A 21,441-nucleotide genomic window follows, 5' to 3' on the forward strand; every position below is an offset into this window, starting at 1 on the left:
CATCTCTTGGAGTTTGCTTAAACTCATATCCATTGAGTTGGTGATGCCATCCAACCATCTCATCCTCTGTCGTCTCCCTCTCCTTCTGCATTCAGTCTTTCCCAGCATCAGAGTCTTTTCCAGTGAGTTGGCTCTCTGCATCAGGGGGCCAAAGTATTGGGGAGCTTCAGCTTCAGCGTCAGTCCTTTCAGTGAAAATTCAGGGTTGATTTCCTTAAGAATTGACTGGTGTGATCTCTTTGCAGTCCAAGGGACTCTCAAGAGTCCTCTTCAACACCACAGCTCAAAAGCATCAATTCTTTGGCACTCAGTCTTCTTTATGGTCCAACTCTCACATCCATACATGACTACTGGAAAAACCATAGCTTTGACTATATGGACCTTTGTTGGCAAAGTGATATCTCTGCTTTTGAATATGCTGTCTAGGTTTGTCATAGCTTTCCTTTCAAGGAGCAAGTATCTTTTAATTTCATTGCTGCAGTCACCATCTGCAGTGATGTGATGAAGGTTTGTAGAGAGGCACATATGCAGGCATGAGAAAAAGTTGTATGTGCTGCAATCTGTGGCTGTGGGAAGTTGGCGCAGCCTAGCTGGATGAAGGGATATGGTGGATGTAGTTGTGGACCAGATTAAAATTGCAAGGGTTGAGCAAAAACATTAAGGAACAATATGAGACTGATACACAGTTTTACCTATATAAATTAAAGAAGCACACACACAAACTAAAGGTTTTACAGGTAATTGCATATTTAAAGACACATGTCAAGTATTTGGGTGAGGCCTATGGGGGCAGGGAAGGCACTAGAATTGGAATTCAGGTATGACAGGAGAAAAATGAGAGAAAAGTCTTATACAAACTGATGAAAATAAGATTCTGTGAATTGGAAGCTGATAATTCAACATGCTCTTAAGGTTGAATAAAAACAAAATGTAACCAAATAATTTTAGAGTTTTGTGGAGTTTTGATAGTAGAGTTATATGAAAAAATAGAAATTATATATATTGTCGAGGAGATACTTTTGTGAGGTATAGCAATTTGCAGAAGAGTAAGTGCTAGTTAGAAATTCTAAAGAAAAAAATATTTGACAACAAACAAATACATGGATTTTTTTTTTACACTAAACTTCTTTTACTCAGGTCATTTTAGTGAAGATGCTAAAAGGTACTCTTCTTCTTCTCTGTCTGCCTCTCTCCCACCCTTCTTTTCCTTTATTTCAGCAAGGTTTGGAACCAGTTGAATTTATGAACCTTACCTGTGTTGCACATTAGCAGTGTTATTCTGGGCAAGTTACTTAGTATCTCTAGTACTATGTGATTGATTGATACCCTCTAACACAGACGTAAGTATTTGTTGAAACAACTAGGGCATGCTAAGATGGATAGGGAACTGCAGTCTTACCTTCTGAAGCAGTGAGCTGCTGACAGGATCCACCTATTACTGATCAAGGCTCCTCCGCAGCGGTGAGAACTGCTCCACTGTAGACTGACTTGCCACGGCCAGTCTCCTTCCTCAGCTTTACTGCCTCCTATGATTCTCTCCTCAGACAAGGTTATCAGGTCTGAGCGGACCCCACATTCTAATGGGAAAGGGAAGTAATGTGCAAGGAAGATCATGACGCTTACATCTGGGAGATGCTGTAAGAATTTCACCATAATTTATGACTTTTATGTCTTTTATGTATTCTTTCTTAGGACATGCTAGGCTTTCCAAAAGCATGATCAATATGTTATACTTTTAGAATACTTATCTGACTGTTACCTATAGATTTCATTTTAGAAAACATTTCTGAACTTGATTGTCATGGAGGCTTCAAATTGTGGAGCAGATTCAGAGTTCTTTGGAATTTGTCATGAGTGGGGGTTAAGGTAGGTCAGTGCTAGAGGAACTAGCTGAGGCTACAGATTCCCTGGGGAATATCCATCTTCTCAATAGCCTTGCTATTCAAAGTGTGTTCTGTGGACCTGCAACATAAGTGTCCCCAAAGAGCTTGATAGAAATGTTGGCTCTGAGTGGAAACAATCTAAGTGATTATCAGTAGATGCGTGGATTAAGAAACAGTGTGGTATATATGCACGTAGAAACATGCACACACATTGGAATGTTTTTCAGCCTTAAAAAGGAAGGAAATCCGGTCTCTTGCAACAACATGGATGAAACTGTAGGGTATTGTCCTAAGGAAATAAGCCAGACAAAGGCAAATACTGCATGGTATCACTTCTATGTGGAAATTTAAAAAAAAGCCAAACACCCAGAAACAGTAGAAAGTGGTTGCCAGGGTGTAGGGGAAATAGGAAGAGTTTGGTTAAAGGATATAAACTTTCAGATATAAGCTGAATAAGGTCTGAGAATCAAATGTATAACATTATGACTATGTCTGACAGCACTGTATCATATAATTGAAATTTACTAGAGAGTAGAACTTAAATGTTCTTGCCAAAAAAAAGGGAGGTAGGTAATAAATACATGAGGTGATGAATGTGTTAATTAGCTAGATGAGGGAACCCTTTTCATAATATATATATATATATATATCAAATCATGACATTGTACACTTTAAATATATTATAATACCACAATAAAGATGAACAACAACAAAAAGAAATGTTGACTCTCAGACCCACCTTAGGGAACAAATCAAAAATTGCATTTTTCCTTGAACTTTACTAAAGAATTGACAAATAAAATTGTGTATATTTTAAGTGTACAATGTGATGATATTACATACAAATACACTGCAGAATGATTACCAAGTTCAATATAATTAACACATCTAACACCTCACGGAGAAGGCAATGGCATCCCACTCCAGTACTCTTGCCTGGAAAATCCCATGGATGGAGGAGCCTGGTAGGCTGCAGTCCATGGGGTCGCCAAGAGTCGGACACGACTGAGCAAATTCACTTTCACTTTTCACTTTCATGCATTGGAGAAGGAAATGGCAACCCACTCCAGTGTTCTTGCCTGGAGAGTCCCAGGGATGGGGGAGCCCGATGGGCTGCCGTCTATGGTGTCGAACAGAGTCGGACACGGCTGAAGCGACTTACCAGCAGCAACACCTCACACATGCATGCATGGGCATGTCACTTAGTTGTGTCCAACTCTGAGACCCTATGGACTGTAGCCCGCCAGACTCCTCTGCCCATGGGATTCTCCAAGCAAGAATACTGGTGTAGGTTGTCATTCGTCCTCCAGGGGAACTTCCTGACCCAGGGACTGAACCCCGGTCTCCTGCATCTTTGCACTGGCAGGTGGAGTCTTTACCACTGAGTCACTTGGGAAGCCCACAATACCTAACACAGTTAACTCATTTTTGTGTGTATGTTTGGTAGGAATACTTATGACCTACTCTCAGCAGCTTTCAAATGTATAGTACCATATTACTAACTAGAGTCACCAAGCCATACATTAGGTTCCCAGAACTTCTTAGCAGCTGTATTTAACAAGTGATTCATGTGCATAGTGACATTAGAGGGAAACTACTCTTATCATGAAGGCTGTGGTGGTAATGCAGTTCATCACGGACGACCCAGTCCACATCCATAACTGACTCTATCTGACCAAATGGGCCCCAGAAAAGGAATTACTTTAGGTCCACAGAATATTCTCGAGGGTGATTGAGGGTTTTTAAGTATCTAGATTAGGTTTATTTAAACATCTTAAGAAAGCCCATGACACTCCAGTGGCCAAAGCTGAAATGCGGGCTTGATCACTCAACTCCTACTTTCATGGTTTATTTCCTCTTGGTTAGTATGTTACTAAGAAATTAGAGGTAAATCACCATGAAAAGTTTCTGTTGCTGAACCAGCTCTAAGGTGAGTGATATGACTTCAATAGGATGCCATCCAAAGGCATTTATTTTCCAACAGATCTCCCAGATAGAGGAGGAGTAGACTTCTATTAAGAATATAAATGGCATATAGGTTCCTTTGCTGCATACTCCAAGGAAGTTCTCTAGTAAATTATTTTGTCCATGGGATTCTGCAGGCAAGAATACCGGAGTGGGTTGCCATCCCCTTCTCCAGGAGATCTTCTCAACCCAGAGATCGAACCTGGGTCTCCCAGTTGCAAGTGGATTCTTTACCATTCGAGCCACGAGGGAAGCCCCTAGTAAATTATTTAAGCACATTCTAATAAAAAAGAAGCATTAATTATTAAAATAAATATACGTGAAGTTGAAAAACACCCATAGAGGAAGTATTAATTTATAATATCGCTTAAGTATCTGAGATAGGCCAGCTATCAAGATATATTAAACTAATTTCTAACTATATGTTATCAGCCCAAGGAGCAAACTACTCTTTTCTAGGGGTTTATATGTCCGCTATCCTAGCCTGAGAGTATATATAATGACATTGGAAAACCCTGACTTTTCTGTTATGCTATAGACATAAAACTCATAATGCTTTTTGTAATTTTTTTATTATACTCTATGATTAACTTAAATCTATCACAAAGCAAACTATTCTGGTAGTTAGGAAAAGCTATATAAATGGTGCAGCCAAACGTAATTTGCAAGTCTGCTAAAATGCAACCATAGAATCAGGGCTGGAGAAACTTTCCAAAGCTGCCAAGAAAACTTTAATGAGACCAAACTTGATACAGAGTGGGTGGAATGGCACTAATACTTCTTCCTCCTTCTAAAAATAGGAGAAAACCTAAATATCACTTCATAGCCCAATGAGGTCAGCAGTGTCTAATTTCAACAACAACCTACATGAGTAAACTAAGAATACTGATGCCATCTCAATAGATACTTCCTTGGCAAAGAGTACAAATCACTTGAACATTTACCCTTGTTATTTTGGTAAACCACATTTACAAAGTAATTTAAAATCTTACCTCGAGTGAACAGTTGTACTGTATCCTGGCCAGTTATTGCTAGTGTTAAAAAAGAGGGGGAGTCAGATCAATACAAAAAAGACTGTATATCATTTCACATTAATCTCTTAAAGTGTAGTCCTAAGACAACCATAATCAGAATCATTTGTAGGACTGCTAAATTTAGATTCCTAGGCTCCACCCCAGACCTGCTGAGAGAATCTGAGTCCCAAAAACCTGCCTTTATTATCTTGCCCCAATTTGTCATTAATCACACTAAAGTTTGTGCATTAACTTCTCATCAAACAGTTAAAAGATATTTAAAAGATATTTCTGTTCTCAAGTCACTCAGTTTACTTGGGAAAACAGAAACATAGTCATTGAGATACAAAGCAATAAATCTCTAAGAGAAATTAATTTTTCAATTATTCTAATATATATGTATATATATATAACTATATCTGTATTCCTCGACTGATATTATTTGTAGTACTGCAGGTATAACAAAATACAGGGGGTTTGCTCTCACGTAATTTATAGAAAGAAATTAATTAAGGAATCATTCAAATAAATTTAAATGCAAAGTAGAGAGGAGAAAGGAGAGCATTAGTAATTCTGTCTGATTCACGGATGTTATCGTGGTGAAATAATATTTGAATTGTATTTTGAATACCTAAAAGCAATTTTTCAGGCAGCCAAGAGATGAAAGGCATTCCAGGTGAAAGGTATAGTGGCACAAATGCGTGAAGATAGAAGATGTTTGTAGAGCAATGAAGTCAGTAGAGATAATACAAATGTTGCATGTAGGAAAGTGATGGGGGAGCACAGAAAGAAACTATGTTGGTACCAGACACTGAAGGCCTATCTATTCCAGTTCAATTTTTGCTTACAGAGCTGTTTCCTCTGAATGTCCTAGAGCCATTGCAAACTCAATGTCACCAAATTTTAGCCCCAATTTACTAATTCCCTGGTGGCTCAGATGATAAAGAATTTGCCTGCACTGCAGGATCAAACTGCAGGTTTGATCCCTGGATTGGAAAGATCCTTTGGAGAAGAGACTGACAACCCACTCTGATATCCTTGCCTGGAAAATCCCATGGACAGAGGATCCCAGTGGGCTACGGTCCATGAGGTCTCAAAGAGTTGCACACGACTGAGCCACTAACACACACACACACACACTTAGTAAATGACATCACTTCCACCAATAGCTAGAAATCTGAAACGGTCTCTAACTCCTTTCTCATTATTTCCCACATCTTAGTGGCTTCCGAATTTTGTACCTTCCAGCATCTAACTATCCTTTGAATTAGCCCCGTCTTTCCCATCCCTTTAGCTACTACTTGAGTACATGCTTTCATCATTCGACACCTATATTCTTTTTTTTTTTTTTGACACCTTTACTTTTAACAATAGCCTTCATCCTGCCTTTATGCCCTGGACAATTATCTATATTTTCTGAGTGGGGACAATAAAAGGATCTATAGTATGTGGTTGTTGTGGGAATTAGACAAACTTGAATAAACATCAGCAATTCAGGCAGGACACAACCACCCACAGAGCTGGAGCAGTGTCTTGGAGGTCCTTGCTGTGCTAAGCATGAACTCTGTAGTTTCAGGGTCAAGAGCTGGGAGTCCAGGATAGGGATAGGAGAATTTGGAGGGGTTAGAGAGGCAACTTTCTGGGCCTGGTGTAGTGGTTTTTTGCCAACAGATAGGAAAGAATTTCATTGTTTTAACCGCTGGTAAAATTATAACAAGTGTATGCTGGTTAACTACTAGTCCAATACAGGAGTCACCAAAACCCTTTAATCTGGAGCTTATTATGAGGTGAATCATGGTTTCTTAAGAGAGTAGTACATGACAAAGTTGGAGGAGTGTTTATACATGAATTGAGTAATTTCTTTTTTAAAAGTTATGTGACAAATATTAATAGAGTACTTATTATATACTAGATACTGAGTAAGAGAAGTAAGGAGGATTAACAAGGCAGACTGGTTCTTGCCTTCAGAAAACTTAGAGTAGTATGAAGACAATACAAACTCATGGAAACAAGTTTGTAGTTTCAATTATGATAAATGCTGTGAAGGAAAATGAAGATGTCTGTGACAGAGATAAACAATTTAGTAGTGGAAGTCAGAAAAGGCTTACATTAGAAAGAAATGATCCAGATGATACTTGACCAGATGCAAGGGAGTGATCTAGGAAGTGTTATAAGAAACTGGACCAATGTATGCAAAGGCTTGGGGTAGGAAGGAGAGAATCTTTGCAGATGGAGAAGGTAAAGGTGTGGCCAGATTGTAGTAAATGAGGAAGAGAATAGCATAATAAATGGCTGCAGGGGTAAGCATGAATGAGATCATACAGTGCTTTAGATGAAATCACCATATCATTTATTGTCCAAATCAGAGCATGTAAAGGGTAATATTAATAATGGTTCTTAGACAATTGACATGGTCCCCATTACTGTCCTGAGTAAACCAGGAAATATGGTATTCTGCTTACAGGTGGTGTTTTTGTTTCATTTTGTGGGAATACATGGGAGACTTTTAAGCAAGATTGTATTTATATTTTAAAATATTTCCTTGATCAATATGTGGACAGTACATTGGAAGGGCTGTGAAAGTAAAGAAAGAGTGTAGCTTGGAGGCTAGTGCAGTTGTTCAAGTAAGAAATGATGTTGGCTTGGACCACAGTGATCGCAATAGGGATGGAAAACAATGGAACTAGAATTCCATTCCAGGCAGAAGTAGTGTGGATTTTCAGAGAGGAGATAGAGATATTGTTAAATCTAATTTCCTTCTTTATTCTACAAGTATTTACCAGACACCTTCCAATTACATACTTTTTTCTCAATGAGGTGGATCATAAATTAAACTGTTCTCTGACCTTGAACAGCTATTTATCGTTCTTATAACATAACTACACATTGAACATCTGACAGCAATGTCCCTCATAAAGAATATTGAGAGGGGAAAAAAAATAAAGAATTTTTAGCAAATAAAAGTTATGATATGAATATGATTCTTTAAAACATCAGAATATTTTATATTAGAGAACTATATATTACATTTAACTTCATAGTAAGTTGTTTTCACAAAATTTAATTCAGGAAAAAAGAGTCCCTCATTAAATAAAAACATGAAATAGAACTTGTAGAGGGATACACTGAAATGAAATGGTATATAAAAAAATACTTACATATTACCTGAGTTGGATTCATGTTCAAGTCTTCAGAGTTATTCGGCATTTGGCGTAAAATAGACTCAATTCTGCTTTTCATTGATGCTTCATTGATTCTTCTGGTGAATTTAAATTTCATGATAATATCTGCTATCACATTATTGCCACTTTGCCTGAATAGCCATAAAAATATTTTTAAGTGTACAATTATGATAATTTTCTGTTCTTTTTACATCTTCTTCTTGATTAGGCATTTAAAAAATTACTTAAGGAATTTAACATTAGAACAGATTCACACACAGTGTTTGTATATGTAATGATATATCACAATGGTATCCTACAAACACTTGATTTCAATGCATAGGACACTGTACACACCATTCAGGATAGCTTGTTTTTGAAGTCAGAATGCCAGAGTTTGCGTACCAGCTCTACCATTTACTGTTGGACTTTGTGGCTTTTTTTTTCTTCTTCTTAACCTATGTCAGTCTCCTCACAGTAAAATGGGTTATCAAGAAGGTTATATGAGTTAATATATATAAAACTTTGGTAAGAGTACATAGCATACAGTAGGAGTCCAGAAGCAGACTCATAGACATGTATAACAACATATTATAGAAGTAGTATCACAAATCTGAAGGAAAATAAGTTGTGCAAGAAATCTCTGCTTATACCACACACAAACAAAGCATTTGAACGTGAACAGCGCAAATTTAAAACTTACAAGCAGGTATGAGAGAATGTCTTTATATATAGGAGAAGGAAGGGATTCTACAACAAAAGATTCCATAAACAAACTGTAAAGATAAGCTATAAACAGGGAGAATATATTCGGAACTCAAAATAAGAAATGCTTGGTGCCTCCTATAAACACAGAATGCTTACAAATTAATAAGGAAAAGACAAACAATAGAAAAACAATTCAAAGAAGAGGGACCTTTGGTGAAAGAGAAACGTGTAAATAGATGAAACAGGATTCTGTTTATACATCATTTATTTGATCTTAATAACAACTCTAAGAGTCATATCCCTTCCTCTTGGAAACTGTGAGTAACAAGCTGTCTTTTCAGAAGTCATCATCTGATTTTTTGGCCTTATTGTACCTCAAATTTTCTGATAACACAGTATTTTTTTAATTAAATTAATATTTAAGTATAGCTGGGTTACAATGTTGTGCCAATCTCTGCTGTACAGCAAAGTGACTCAGTTATATAAATACATTTGTTTTTTCATATTCTTTTTCATTATAGTTTATTACAGGATATTCAGTATGGTTCCCTATAATACAGTGTATTTTAAAAAAAAAGAGGAATGAGAATAAGTAGTGTGTGTTTATAAGGTTTACTAAACTTTCCATATCAAGTTTGCTCCTACCATATTTCTGGGCTAGTCTTTTACTACTCTAAACGCTGGGCTGGATGAGCACAAGCTGGAATCAAGATTGCCGGGAGAAATATCAATAACCCCAGATATGCAGATGATACCACTCTTATGGCAGAAAGTGAAGAACAAATAAGAGCCTCTTGATGAAAGTGAAAGAGGAGAGTGAAAAAATTGGCTTAAAGCTCAACATTCAGGAAACGAAGATCATGGCATCTGGTCCCATCACTTCATGGGAAATAGATGGGGAAACAGTGGAAATAGTGTCAGACTTAATTTTTTGGGGGTCCAAAATCACTGCAGATGGTGACTGCAGCCATGAAATTAAAAGACGCTTACTCCTTGGAAGGAAAGTTCTGACCAACCTAGACAGCATATTAAAAAGTAGAGACATTACTTTGCCAACAAAGGTCCATCTAGTCAAGGCTATGGTTTTTCCAGTAGTCATGTATGGATGTGAGCGTTGGACTATAAAGAAAGCTGAGTGCAGAAGAATTGATGCTTTTGAACTGTGATATTGGAGAAGACTCTTGAGACTCCCTTGGACTGCAAGGAGATCCAACCAGTCTATCCTAAAGGAGATCAGTCCTGGGTGTTCATTGGAAGGACTGACATTGAAGCTGAAACTCTAATACTTTGGCCACCTGATGTGAAGAGCTGACTCATTGGAAAAAATACTGATGCTGGGAAAGGTTGAAGGCACGAGGAGAAGCGGACGACAGGATGAGATGGTTGGATGGCATCACCGACTCAATGGATGTAAGTTTGGGTAAACTCCAGGAGTTGGTGACGGACAGGGAGGCCTGGTGTGCTGCGGTTCATGGGGTCGCAAAGAGTCGTACACGACTGAGTGACTGAACTGAACTGAACTGATGTTGTTCTTCACTCACCAGTCCCACTAGACTGCTTTCAGTTTTTCACTGTTTTTAACCTCAAAAACTTCATACATAAGCTATTCTTTCTGCCTGAAATACACATAAACACACTCACACCACTTTTTCCTCTTCCTCTTCTGTTTTAAAATATACTGTGTTACACATGTATGTATGTGCACATATAATGTTATACATACAGACATAATATATGTTTATATATCGTAGGGGTAAGGAGTGGCAGTTAGAAGAACATTAAGCAAGTACTATGTTTAGCTTTATCATTTCAAAAAAAATCTTACTGGCTGCTATGTAAAATGTGGAATGGAGCAAGACTAGAGGAGAGGAGATGCATTAGGAGGTGGTGTAAGTCCAGAGGAGAGATGACTGAGGACAGTGTGTGTGAAGTTATGGATCTTAAACATTTTAAGTAACAGAACTTTGAAGGTTAGATGATTGTATGTATGGGTTGAGGGAGAGACAGGAATTAGAGAATAGCTCTCATATTTCTTTCTTGAGCAACTAGGTTGAAGGTAAACCACTGACAGAGGTAGGCAACACTAAATGAGTAACGTATTTTATTGGGGACAGAGGATAGGTTCAGGTCAGGATGTATTAAAGTTGTGTTATCTGCAAGATAGCCATATTATGATATCAAGTAGATGGCTGTATAGGTTCACATCTAGAGATGAGAAAAGAGGTCTGGCCCCAGAGATACAACTTTGATAATAATTAGCATATAGGGGGAAGTTCAGTCGCTCAGTTGTGTCCGACTCTTTGCGACCCCATAGAGTGCAGCACACCAGTCCTCCCTGTCCATCACCAACTCCTGGAGTTCACTCAAACTCATTCCATTGAGTCGGTGATTCCATCCAGCCATCTCATCCTCTGTCGTCCCCTTCTCCTCCTGCCCTCAAGTCTTTCCCAGCATAAGAGGCAGGGAAGCCCCTAAAAGGAGCTTCAGTGTGATGAGAGGCTCACTGCACAGTCAGACATTTGAGGAATGTGAAAAGAAAGAATAAGAGCTAACAAAGAAAACTGAGAAGAAATAACCGAGAAGTAAAAAGAAAATCAGAGTGTAGAGGGTCATGGAAACCAAGGGATGGCACTATTTCAAAAAAGAATAAAAGCTCAACAGTGCTAAATTCTGTTGAGAGGTTCAAGAAGAGGACTGATACAGTTTTTTTGGAATTTGTGATTCAAATGTCATTGTTGAACTTGGGAAGGACAACTAGTATTTTGTGGTGAGATCAGAAGCCAGAGGGCAGTAGATTAAGCAGTAAGTGGGAAGTGAACAAAAGGAAAAGAAATACAGATTCAGTTCTACAAGTATTGCCAGCTAGTGGCTAGTACAGAGACTTGCTCAAGAAAGTACTAAGGTGAATGTGCACTGAACTGACTGAAATACATTTTGAAACAAACTCTTCCCCTGAATTCTTCTTACTTCTCGAGCTCCTCAGCAAAACTTAACTGACCAGAGCGCCATGCTTGTACTTAGCTAGGTAACTCTACCAAGAATAAGAAAAATTAATCTTTTTGTGGTATTGGTATTTGAGAAAGAATTAGTATAATTCTCTTTCTTCTGAAGAATTTTTTTGCATTATTTGAAGGACTGAGCAGTGTGGACATTTGAGACATTAGTGGTAGGGCCAGTCACTTTTACTTTCACTTCAGTAAAGGTAACTATTTTAGTTGGGAGAGATATCACATCACATCTCATCACATCACAAGAATAGGTCTGTATTCCATTCAGGTAGACATGAAAAATAATGAACATGCATGCTGCTGCTTCCCCTATTACTGATTCATCTCAGACGTGTCTGTATCTGGCCATAGCATCCTTTAAAACATTCCAGGGAGACAAAAACTGAAAAGCCACTTTTGATGTTGGTTTAGCGTTCCAATCTTGGATGAATATGCCCAGGATCACAGCATTGCACATCTCCACAGGGCATTGTTTGCACAGAATGCATTGTGAATAGTATCCCCTGAATTTATAAATAGCCTTGTTACTGTACCATCACCCAACTCTCTTCCTTTTCCCATGAAGAATTGAAGTAACAGTCATTCATGTTACTAGATATATAGACCATATGTGATAATTTGACATTGTTTTTTAAGCTGCCCATGATACTATTTTCATGATATTGCAGCACCTTGTATGAATGTCTCTTTCATTATCTATGCTATGAACAAAGCCAAATGAAGCAAATTGTATCTAGGCTTATATATATATTGTAGTTCCACTTACCTCAGTTTGACAACATGAGCTTTGATGAACTCATTTTTTAAATCTGACTCTTTGAATGTTTTAGTAATCTGTAGAAAGGAAAAAAAAAAAAACCTTTCTGTAATTACAGTTCTTTCTCTCCTTCCTCTTTCCAACACTGAAACATGGGACTATGCTAATGAGGAATATAGACTGGAGTTTTTTTAGTTCAGTTCCACTTTAGAACACCTGGGATCGATTTAGGCTAAAAACCTTCTGAAGCAGGGTCTGTTCTTCATCTATTACACAAAGATAATAATGGACAGGATGCATTTTCACTAGAAGCCATTCTAAACACAGCAGACATTTTGCTCAATGAGAGCTCATGTTATTTGATTTTGTGGCTGTTCCTGAAGAGGTTGGGGCATGAGCCAACCCAACACTATACAACTTACACTGTGATCCTGCAGCAACTGTTTTTAAATAGGTTAAAATCAGATTAAAATGAGTAGCAATGGAGAGCCTGATGAGAAGGAGGAAGAGAAATAAAGAATAGTCTTTTCCTTATTGTTTCTGATTAATGCCTAAACATCTTAAGTTATTTTTAACATCAGTTGTTATTTCCTGACCTAACTTTAATCTTCCCCCTGAATCATTGCTCAGTGCCAGCAAGGATGATTCTCTTGAGGTATAAGGTTTAGCTTCACAGAGAACTAGTAGTGATTCTGTAACTGGAATAGTTCTACCAAGATGCAGGGTGAGATGTACTAAGCCGTCATATTGTGGAGTGGATTCTGTTGGCTAGTACTGTGAGGTTGGACCAAGGTTGAGGTGAATGTGAAGAAGTTCAAATGGGGAAATTAAGTAGCATGCTGAATCTTACATTAAGCCAGGATTTGAAGTCAATTCTTGAGACTGTAAAGTTTACATAATCTCTGTCACACCATATTATATCTTACTTTTTCATTATCCATTTTTTTGGCTGATATTGAACCAACCAGTTGTTGGAAAATATGATAACTTTTTTTCCTTCTAGAAGTCTTAAATATTTTTAAGAATTATGAGGCTTTTGATTTTATAATAATAATTTCCTTTTTTAAAAATTCAAGAAGTACTAGTAAGTGTTAAGAAGAAAGCAAAAAGTCACTCAAAATTCTATGATCTAGAATTATAGGATGCTACCATTTGGTCAGCCATATTCTAGTTAACTTTGTAGAAGGATGGGTTTTAATGTGTTTGTTTATATGGTATATTGTAGGCAGTAGGTAAGTTTAATATTACTTGACTTTAATAGAAGTAGAAAGATCTGACCTAAAACTGAAGGAATTGCTAAAATTTAACTAAATGTTTCTTGTAATTATATTTCATGATTTAGTATTGTACCAGCACAGGCTAGACTTGACCAAAGTGTTAAATTTAATTATTACATTTTTGCTATGTAGAAAATATTGAGGTAATTTGGTGAAGATAATAAGCAACATAAAGAAAGTTGATTAATTGGCTGATATCCATATACGAGGATAAAAGAAGAAGCCTATGGCTAAGATTCTGTATTTCATAGAGAACATAAAAATTTTGTGGACTCTTTCATTCATTTCAGTTCAGTTCAGCCACTCAGTTGTGTCCGACTCTTGGTGACCCCATGAATCGCAGCACGCCAGGCCTCCCTGTCTATCACCAACTCCCGGAGTTCACTCAGACTCACGTCCATCGAGTCAGTGATGCCATCCAGCCATCTCATCCTCTGTCGTCCCCTTCTCCTCCTGACCCCAATCCCTTCCAGCATCAGAGTCTTTTCCACTGAGTCAGCTCTTCGCATTAGGTGTCAAAATATTGGAGTTTCAACTTTAGCATCAGTCCTTCCAATGAACACCCAGGGCTGATCTCCTTTAGGATGGACTGGTTGGATCTCCTTGCAGTCCAAGGGACTCTCAAGAGTCTTATCCAACACCGCAGTTCAAAAGCATCAATTCTTTGGTGCTCAGCTTTCTTCACAGTCCAACTCTCACATCCACACATGACCACTGGAAAAAACCATAGCCTTGACTACACGGACCTTTGTTGACAAAGTAATGTCTCTGCTTTTGAATATGCTATCTAGGTTGGTCATAACTTTCCTTCCAAGGAGTAAGCATCTTTTAATTTCATGGCTGCAGTCACCATCTGCAGTGATTTTGGAGGCCCCCAAAATTAAGTCTGACACTGTTTCCACTGTTTCCCCATCTATTTGCCATGAAGTGATGGGATCAGATGCCATGATCTTAGTTTTCTAAATGTTGAGCTTTAAGCCGACTTTTTCACTCTCTTTCACTTTCACCAAGAGGCTCTTTAGTTCTTCTTCACTTTCTGCCATAAGGGTGGTGTCATCTGCATATCTGAGGTTATTGATATTTCTCCCGGCAATCTTGATTCCAGCTTGTGCTTCTTCCAGCCCAGCGTTTCTCATTATGTACTCTGCATAGAAGTTAAATAAGCAGGGTGACAATACACAGCCTTGACGTACTCCTTTCCCTATTTGGAACCAGTCTGTTGATCCATGTCCAGTTCTAACTGTTGCTTCCTGACCTGCATATAGGTTTCTCAAGAGGCAGGTCAGGTGGTCTGGTATTCCCATCTCTTTCAGAATTTTCCATTAGAACTTATCAAATTCTTGGTAGAAAATCAGTGAACAGATGCTTGAATAGGAAGAAAATGGGCTAGGTGGGAAGTATATACACAGGGTATACGGAGAGAAGTTAGCTTGCTCTGGGAACGTGAATGAATCTTGTAACCTTGCTTCCTCTCGTTATCTTCATCTGTAAGAGGAGAACAGTCCAAAGTATGTTTAAAAAATCGATCTGTGCACAATTGGCTGCTGCAACTCCTAGAGGCTATGCATCTACTTTCAGTGAAGTTTATATACAACCTTTTGTCCTTTTCCCTTCCCTTCAAAATTATTTGTTTAATGAGTCAGGTGAGTTTGTTTTCACACTTCTTTGATTTTGGAACATGTATTATTGACCCTTTTATTACAATGGGCAAAAATTAAGTAAACAATGAAAAAAGTATTTTTTTAAATTTTATTTTTAAACTTTACAATATTGTATTAGTTTTGCCAAATATCGAAATGGATCCACCACAGGTATACATGTGTTCCCCATCCTAAACCCTCATCCCTCCTCCCTCCCCATACCATCCCTCTGGGTCATCCCAGTGCACCAGCCCCAAGCATCCAGTATCGTGCATCGAACCTGGACTGGCAACTCATTTCATATGTGATATTATACATGTTTCAATGCCATTCTCCCAAATCTTCCCACCCTCTCCCTCTGCAACAGAGTCCATAAGACTTTTCTATACATCAGTGTCTCTTTTGCTGTCTCGTACACAGGGTTATTGTTACCATCTTTCTAAATTCCATATATATGTGTTAGCGTACTGTATTGGTGTTTTCCTTTCTGGCTTACTTCACTCTGTATAATAGGCTCCAGTTTCATCCACCTCATTAGAACTGATTCAAATGTTTTCTTTTTAATGGCTGAGTAATACTCCATTGTGTATATGTACCACAGCTTTCTTATCCATTCATCTGCTGATGGACATCTAGGTTGCTTCCATGTCCTGGCTATTGTAAACAGTGCTGCGATGAACATTGGGGTACACGTGTCTCTTTCCCTTCTGGTTTCCTCAGTGTGTATGCCCAGCAGTAGGATTGCTGGATCATAAGGCAGTTCTATTTCCAGTTTTTTAAGGAATCTCCACACTGTTCTCCATAGTGGCTTTACTAGTTTGCATTCCCACCAACAGTGTAAGAGGGTTCCCTTTTCTCCACACCCTCTCCAGCATTTATTGCTTGTAGACTTTTGGATCGCAGCCATTCTGATTGTGTTTCTCTCCTGGTTGACAATACTACCTTTGAAATATAGAATAGCGTTGGATCCTTAAACCTCAGTCATATTCATAATTGATAAGAATTGAAGTGAGATATGGATTATTGAGATAAATTCTTACAAAGTACCATCATCAACCTGTTAACAGATGAAGTCATATGAAGGATAAAACATTATACATATTATACCTACAGCTGTTACATGTTTTTCATCTTAAGGGCTAAAAGATCTTGTTAGCTATTCCAAGAAGGGAAATCACTATCTTATTTTCAATACCTTCTTATTTGATGAAGCTTTTGTTTTCTTTTCTCTTTTAATCTTCTAAGAAGTATATTGATTTACTTAAGACATTGCTTTACCTGGCAGTGTGGCTATAGCCAGGAATAGAAGAGTGTCAGTTTTTATTACCTAACTAACTGTTCATTTACATGTTCATTATTGTGCATGTGTGTTAATTGAGATCTTAAAGAAAAAGCAGAGTTAGCTGGTTGAAGAGGAAGGAAACAGCTACGCAGGTAGAGTGAATGGTACATAAAAAACCCTTAGGTTGGGAACAAACACTCTGTGTTTAAGGAATGAAAGGGCAAGGCGATTGTAGCATAGGAAGCAAAGAGGCTAGAGTGATAGAAAGACCAGATCATGAAAGTCTTGATAGTCTGTGAAGCATTTAGTCTTTATTTTAAATAATGGGAAGTGTTTTAAACAAGCGAGTAATAAAATCAGATTTGCAATTTGAGAACAATTTCTCTGGCTGCATCTGGATAAACAATTCGAGGTACAAAATAAGACAGATTAGTTATGGTGGTATTTTGGTACTTCATTGTAGAGGTGATGGCTTGGATAGATCTGGTGGTAGTAGATATGGAGGGAAATGAATGGATTTGAGGGGAAGAATAGGGGGTAAAACCTATAGACTGGATATTTGGAATGAATGAGAGCAGTATATCAAAGATGAGTTTTAGGGTTTTGGTTTGGAAAACAATAAATAACATTTTAATCAATGGGGATAGAATTATTGGAAGAAGGCTAGTATGGCATGGGGTGATCATGAGTTTGATTTGGGGACAAATATATTTAAGGTGTTTTTACATGAGCCAAGTAGAGCTATTAGGCTGGCAGTTGGGTGAAAAGGTCTGAAGTACAGAAGAAAAGTTTGGGCTGCAGACAGAATGAGACATTAGTATGTAAGTGTTGGTAGAAGTTGGTCAGGGTTGAGATCATCTAGAGACAGAAAATAGTGAGAGAAGAGGAGGGCATAGGTCAAAGAGTTGGGGAATTTTAATATTTAATGTCAGTGTAGAGGAGGATGAGACTATAAAAGGTACAGAGGAGTAATGGCCAGAGAAGCAGGATGAGAAAAACAGGTGAATAGGCAGCATGGTATCTTGGGCAAAAATCACATAATCATGGGCTTTTTGAGTTAGAATATATTATAAGAATCATCTAGTCAAATGATTTTATTTTACTAATGAATAAACTGAGAACCAGGAAAGATAAGTGAATTATTTAATATAATAGAAAGTTCTGGGGTTATTCCACTGCTCATTAAGTATAACACTACTGACTATGAAACAAGAATAATGATGTGACTCATATTACCACTGGTGAATGGTATGATTCTTATATTTGAAATCAGGAGACCTTGGTTTGAATTTTTTTTCTAGTACTTTCTAGTTGAATGGCCTTTGACATGTTTCTTAAGCTCACTATCTTTACTTACCCATCTATAAAAATAATATACGTATTATGAACTGAAGGTTAGATGATATATGTAAAAGTACTTTATAAACTATAAAGCACTATATTAGAGTATTATTCAAAGTGTTTCCACAGAAGTATGAATAAATGAGATTAACTATGGAAATCACATGTCAAAAGAATTTCAAGGGGAATTTTTCTCTGCCAGATGTTCAATTATAAAGCCACAGTAAATAGTTTGGTACTGGTACAGGAAAAGATGAGTCAGTGAAAGAGAGGGGAATACAGAAAAATAAAGGGAGAATTTAGTGTATGATAAAAGTGGTACAACAAATAAATCCATTATGCTGTTTAATATACTGCTTTGGTACCACCACCTAGTTATTTTTTGGGGAAAAAGCTGGATTTGTATCTTATTACAAATAAATCACAGATGGATTGATAATTTTGGCTTCATAAAAAATTAAATCTATTTGGCATTAAAAAAATCCTAGATTATAAATGAGGTTGAAAGTCAAATAACAAGTTAGAGAAATATATGCAGATGTAAAACAGGCAAATTCTGATATTCTAATAAGGAAATAATCTTTTTCCAGATTTACATGAAAACACAAATGCTCCAGTAAGAAAGTGGGCAAGGTCATGACCAGGAAATTCACAAATGAAACTATAAAAATAACCTATTAATATATGGAGACAGATTAAATCTTACTAGTACTCAAAGAGATGCAAACCAAAATAATAGTGAGACATCACTTCTTATCTGTTTGATTAGCAGCAATGAATAACATTTACAATGTATAGTGTTAATGCTGTAGGAAAATATGCATATCTATTACAGTCCCAGAAAACTAACCAGTCTAATCACATGGACCACAGTCCTCTCTAACTCAATGAAACTATGAGCCATGCTGTGTAGGGCCACCCAAGACAGATGGGTCATGGTGGAGAGTTCTGACAGAATGTGGTCTACTGGAGAAGGGAATGGCAAACCACTTCAGTATTCTTGCCTTGAGAACCCCATGAACAATACGAAAAGGCAAAAAGATACGACACTGAAAGATGAACTCAGGTCAGTAGGAGCCCAGTATGCTGCTGGAGATCAGTGGAGAAATAACTCCAGAAAGAATGAAGAGACGGATCCAAAGCAAAAACAACACCCAGTTGTGGATGTGACTGGTGATGGAAGCAAGGTCTGATGCTGTAAAGAGCAATATTGCATAGGAACCTGGAATGTTGGGTCCATATCAAGGCAAATTGGAAGTCGTCAAAAAGGAGATGGCAAGATTCAACGTCAACGTTTTAGGATTCAGCTAACTAAAATGGACTGGAATGGGTGAATTTAACTCAGATGACCATTATATCTACTACTGTGGGTGAGAATCCCTTAGAAGAAATGGAGTAGCCATCATGGTCAACAAGAGAGTCCGAAATGTAGTACTTGGATGCAATCTCAAAAATGACAGAACGATCTCTGTTCATTTCCAAGGCAAACCATTCAGTATTACAGTAATACAAGTCAATGCCCTGACCAGTAATGCTGAAGAAGCTGAAGTTGAATGTAACACCCCCAAAAGATGTCCTTTTCATTATAGGGGACTGGAATGCAAAAGTAGGAAGTCAAGAAATACCTGGAGTAACAGGCAAATTTGGCCTTGGAGTACAGAATGAAGCAGGGCAAAGGCTCATAGAGTTTTGCCAAGAGAATGCACTGGTCATAGCAAACACCCTCTTCCAACAACACAAGAGAAGACTCTACACATGGACATCACCAGATGGTCAACATCAAAATCAGATTGATTATATTCTTTGCAGCCAAAGATGGAGAAGCTCTATACAGTCAGCAGAAACAAGACTGGGAGCTGACTATGGCTCATATCATGAATGCCATATTGCCAAATTCAGACTTAAATTGAAGAAAGTAGGGAAAACCACTAGATGTTTCAGATATTACCTAAATCAAATCCCTTACAATTATACAGTAGAAGTGAGAAATAGGTTTAAGGGACTAGATCTGATAGACAGAGTGCCTGATGAACTGTGGACTGAGGTTCGTGACATTGTATGGGAGACAGTGATCAAGACGATCCCCAAGAAAAAGAAATGCAAAAAAGCAAAATGGTTGTCTGAGGAGGCCTTACAAATGGCTGTAAAAAGAAGAGAAGCCAAAAGCAAAGGAGAAAAGGAAAGATATAAGCATCTGAATGCAGAGTTCCAAAGAATAGCAAGGAGATATAAGAAAGCCTTCCTCAGTGATCGGTACAAAGAAATAGAGGAAAGCAACAGAATGGGAATGACTAGAGATGTCTCAAGAAAATTAGAGATACCAAGGGAATATTTCATATAAAGATGGGTTCAATAAAGGACAGAAATGATATGGACCAGACAGAAGAAGACGATATTAAGAAGAGGAGGCAAGAATACACAGAAGAACTGTACAAAAAAGATCTTCATGACCCAGATAATCACAATGATGTGATCACTGACCTAGAGCCAGACATCCTGGAATGTGAAGTCAAGTGGGTCTTAGGAAGCATCACTATAAACAAAACTAGTGGAGGTGATGGAATTCCAGTTGAGCTATTTCAAATCCTAAAAGATGACTCTGTGAAAGTGCTGCACTCAATATACCAGCAAATTTGGAAAACTCAGCAGTGGCCACAGGACTGGAAAAGGTTGGTTTTCATTCCAATCCCAAAGAAAGGCAATGCCAAAGAATGCTCAAACTACTGCACAATTGCTCTCATCTCACACGCTAGTAAAGTAATGCTCAAAATTCTCCAAGCCAAGCTTCAGCAATATGTGAACCATGAACTTCCAGATGTTCAAGCCGGTTTTAAAAAAGGCAGCAGAACCAGAGATCAAATTGCCAACATCCGCTGGATCATAGAAAAAGCAAGAGAGTTCCAGGAAAACATCTATTTCTGCTTTATTGACTATGCCAAAGCCCTTGACTGTGTGGATCACAATAAACTGTGGAAAATTCTGAAAGAGATGGGAATACCAGACCTCCTTACCTGCCTCGTGAGAAATCTGTGTGCAGGTCAGAAAGCAACAGTTAGAACTGGACATGGAGCAACAGACTGGTTCCAAATAGGAAAAGGAGTACGTCAAGGCTGTATATTGTCACCCTGCTTATTTAAGTTATATGCAGAGTACATCATACAAAATGCCAGGCTGAATGAAGCACAAGCTGGAATCAAGATTGCTGGGAGAAATATCAATAACCTCAGATATGCAGATGGCTAGGTGTGATCACTCACCTAGAGCCAGACATCCTGGAATGTGAAGTCAAGTGGGCCTTAGAAAGCATCACTATAAACAAAACTAGTGGAGGTGATGGAATTCCAGTTGAGATATTTCAAATCCTAAAAGATGACACTGTAAAAGTGCTGCACTCAATATACCAGCAA

General features: G+C 37.9%; 1 protein-coding gene across 5 annotated transcripts in view; it reads right to left on the reverse strand.

The window, feature by feature from the left end:
- Positions 1-21,441, reverse strand: part of TMPRSS11D (transmembrane serine protease 11D) — a 62,819-nt gene that overhangs the window by 9,686 nt on the left and 31,692 nt on the right. For all 5 annotated transcript variants that reach the window (XM_061420322.1, XM_061420321.1, XM_061420319.1 and 2 more), the window contains exons 4-7: positions 12,504-12,571; positions 8,019-8,173; positions 4,840-4,878; positions 1,399-1,576 (exon numbers count right to left, since the gene is read on the reverse strand). In XM_061420322.1, the coding sequence (XP_061276306.1) occupies positions 1,399-1,576; positions 4,840-4,878; positions 8,019-8,173; positions 12,504-12,571 (440 nt within the window). The remainder of the gene's footprint in view (positions 1-1,398; positions 1,577-4,839; positions 4,879-8,018; positions 8,174-12,503; positions 12,572-21,441) is intronic.

The sequence above is a fragment of the Bos javanicus genome, chromosome 6 (genome assembly GCF_032452875.1).
Source record: "Bos javanicus breed banteng chromosome 6, ARS-OSU_banteng_1.0, whole genome shotgun sequence".
Lineage (NCBI taxonomy): Eukaryota > Metazoa > Chordata > Mammalia > Artiodactyla > Bovidae > Bos > Bos javanicus.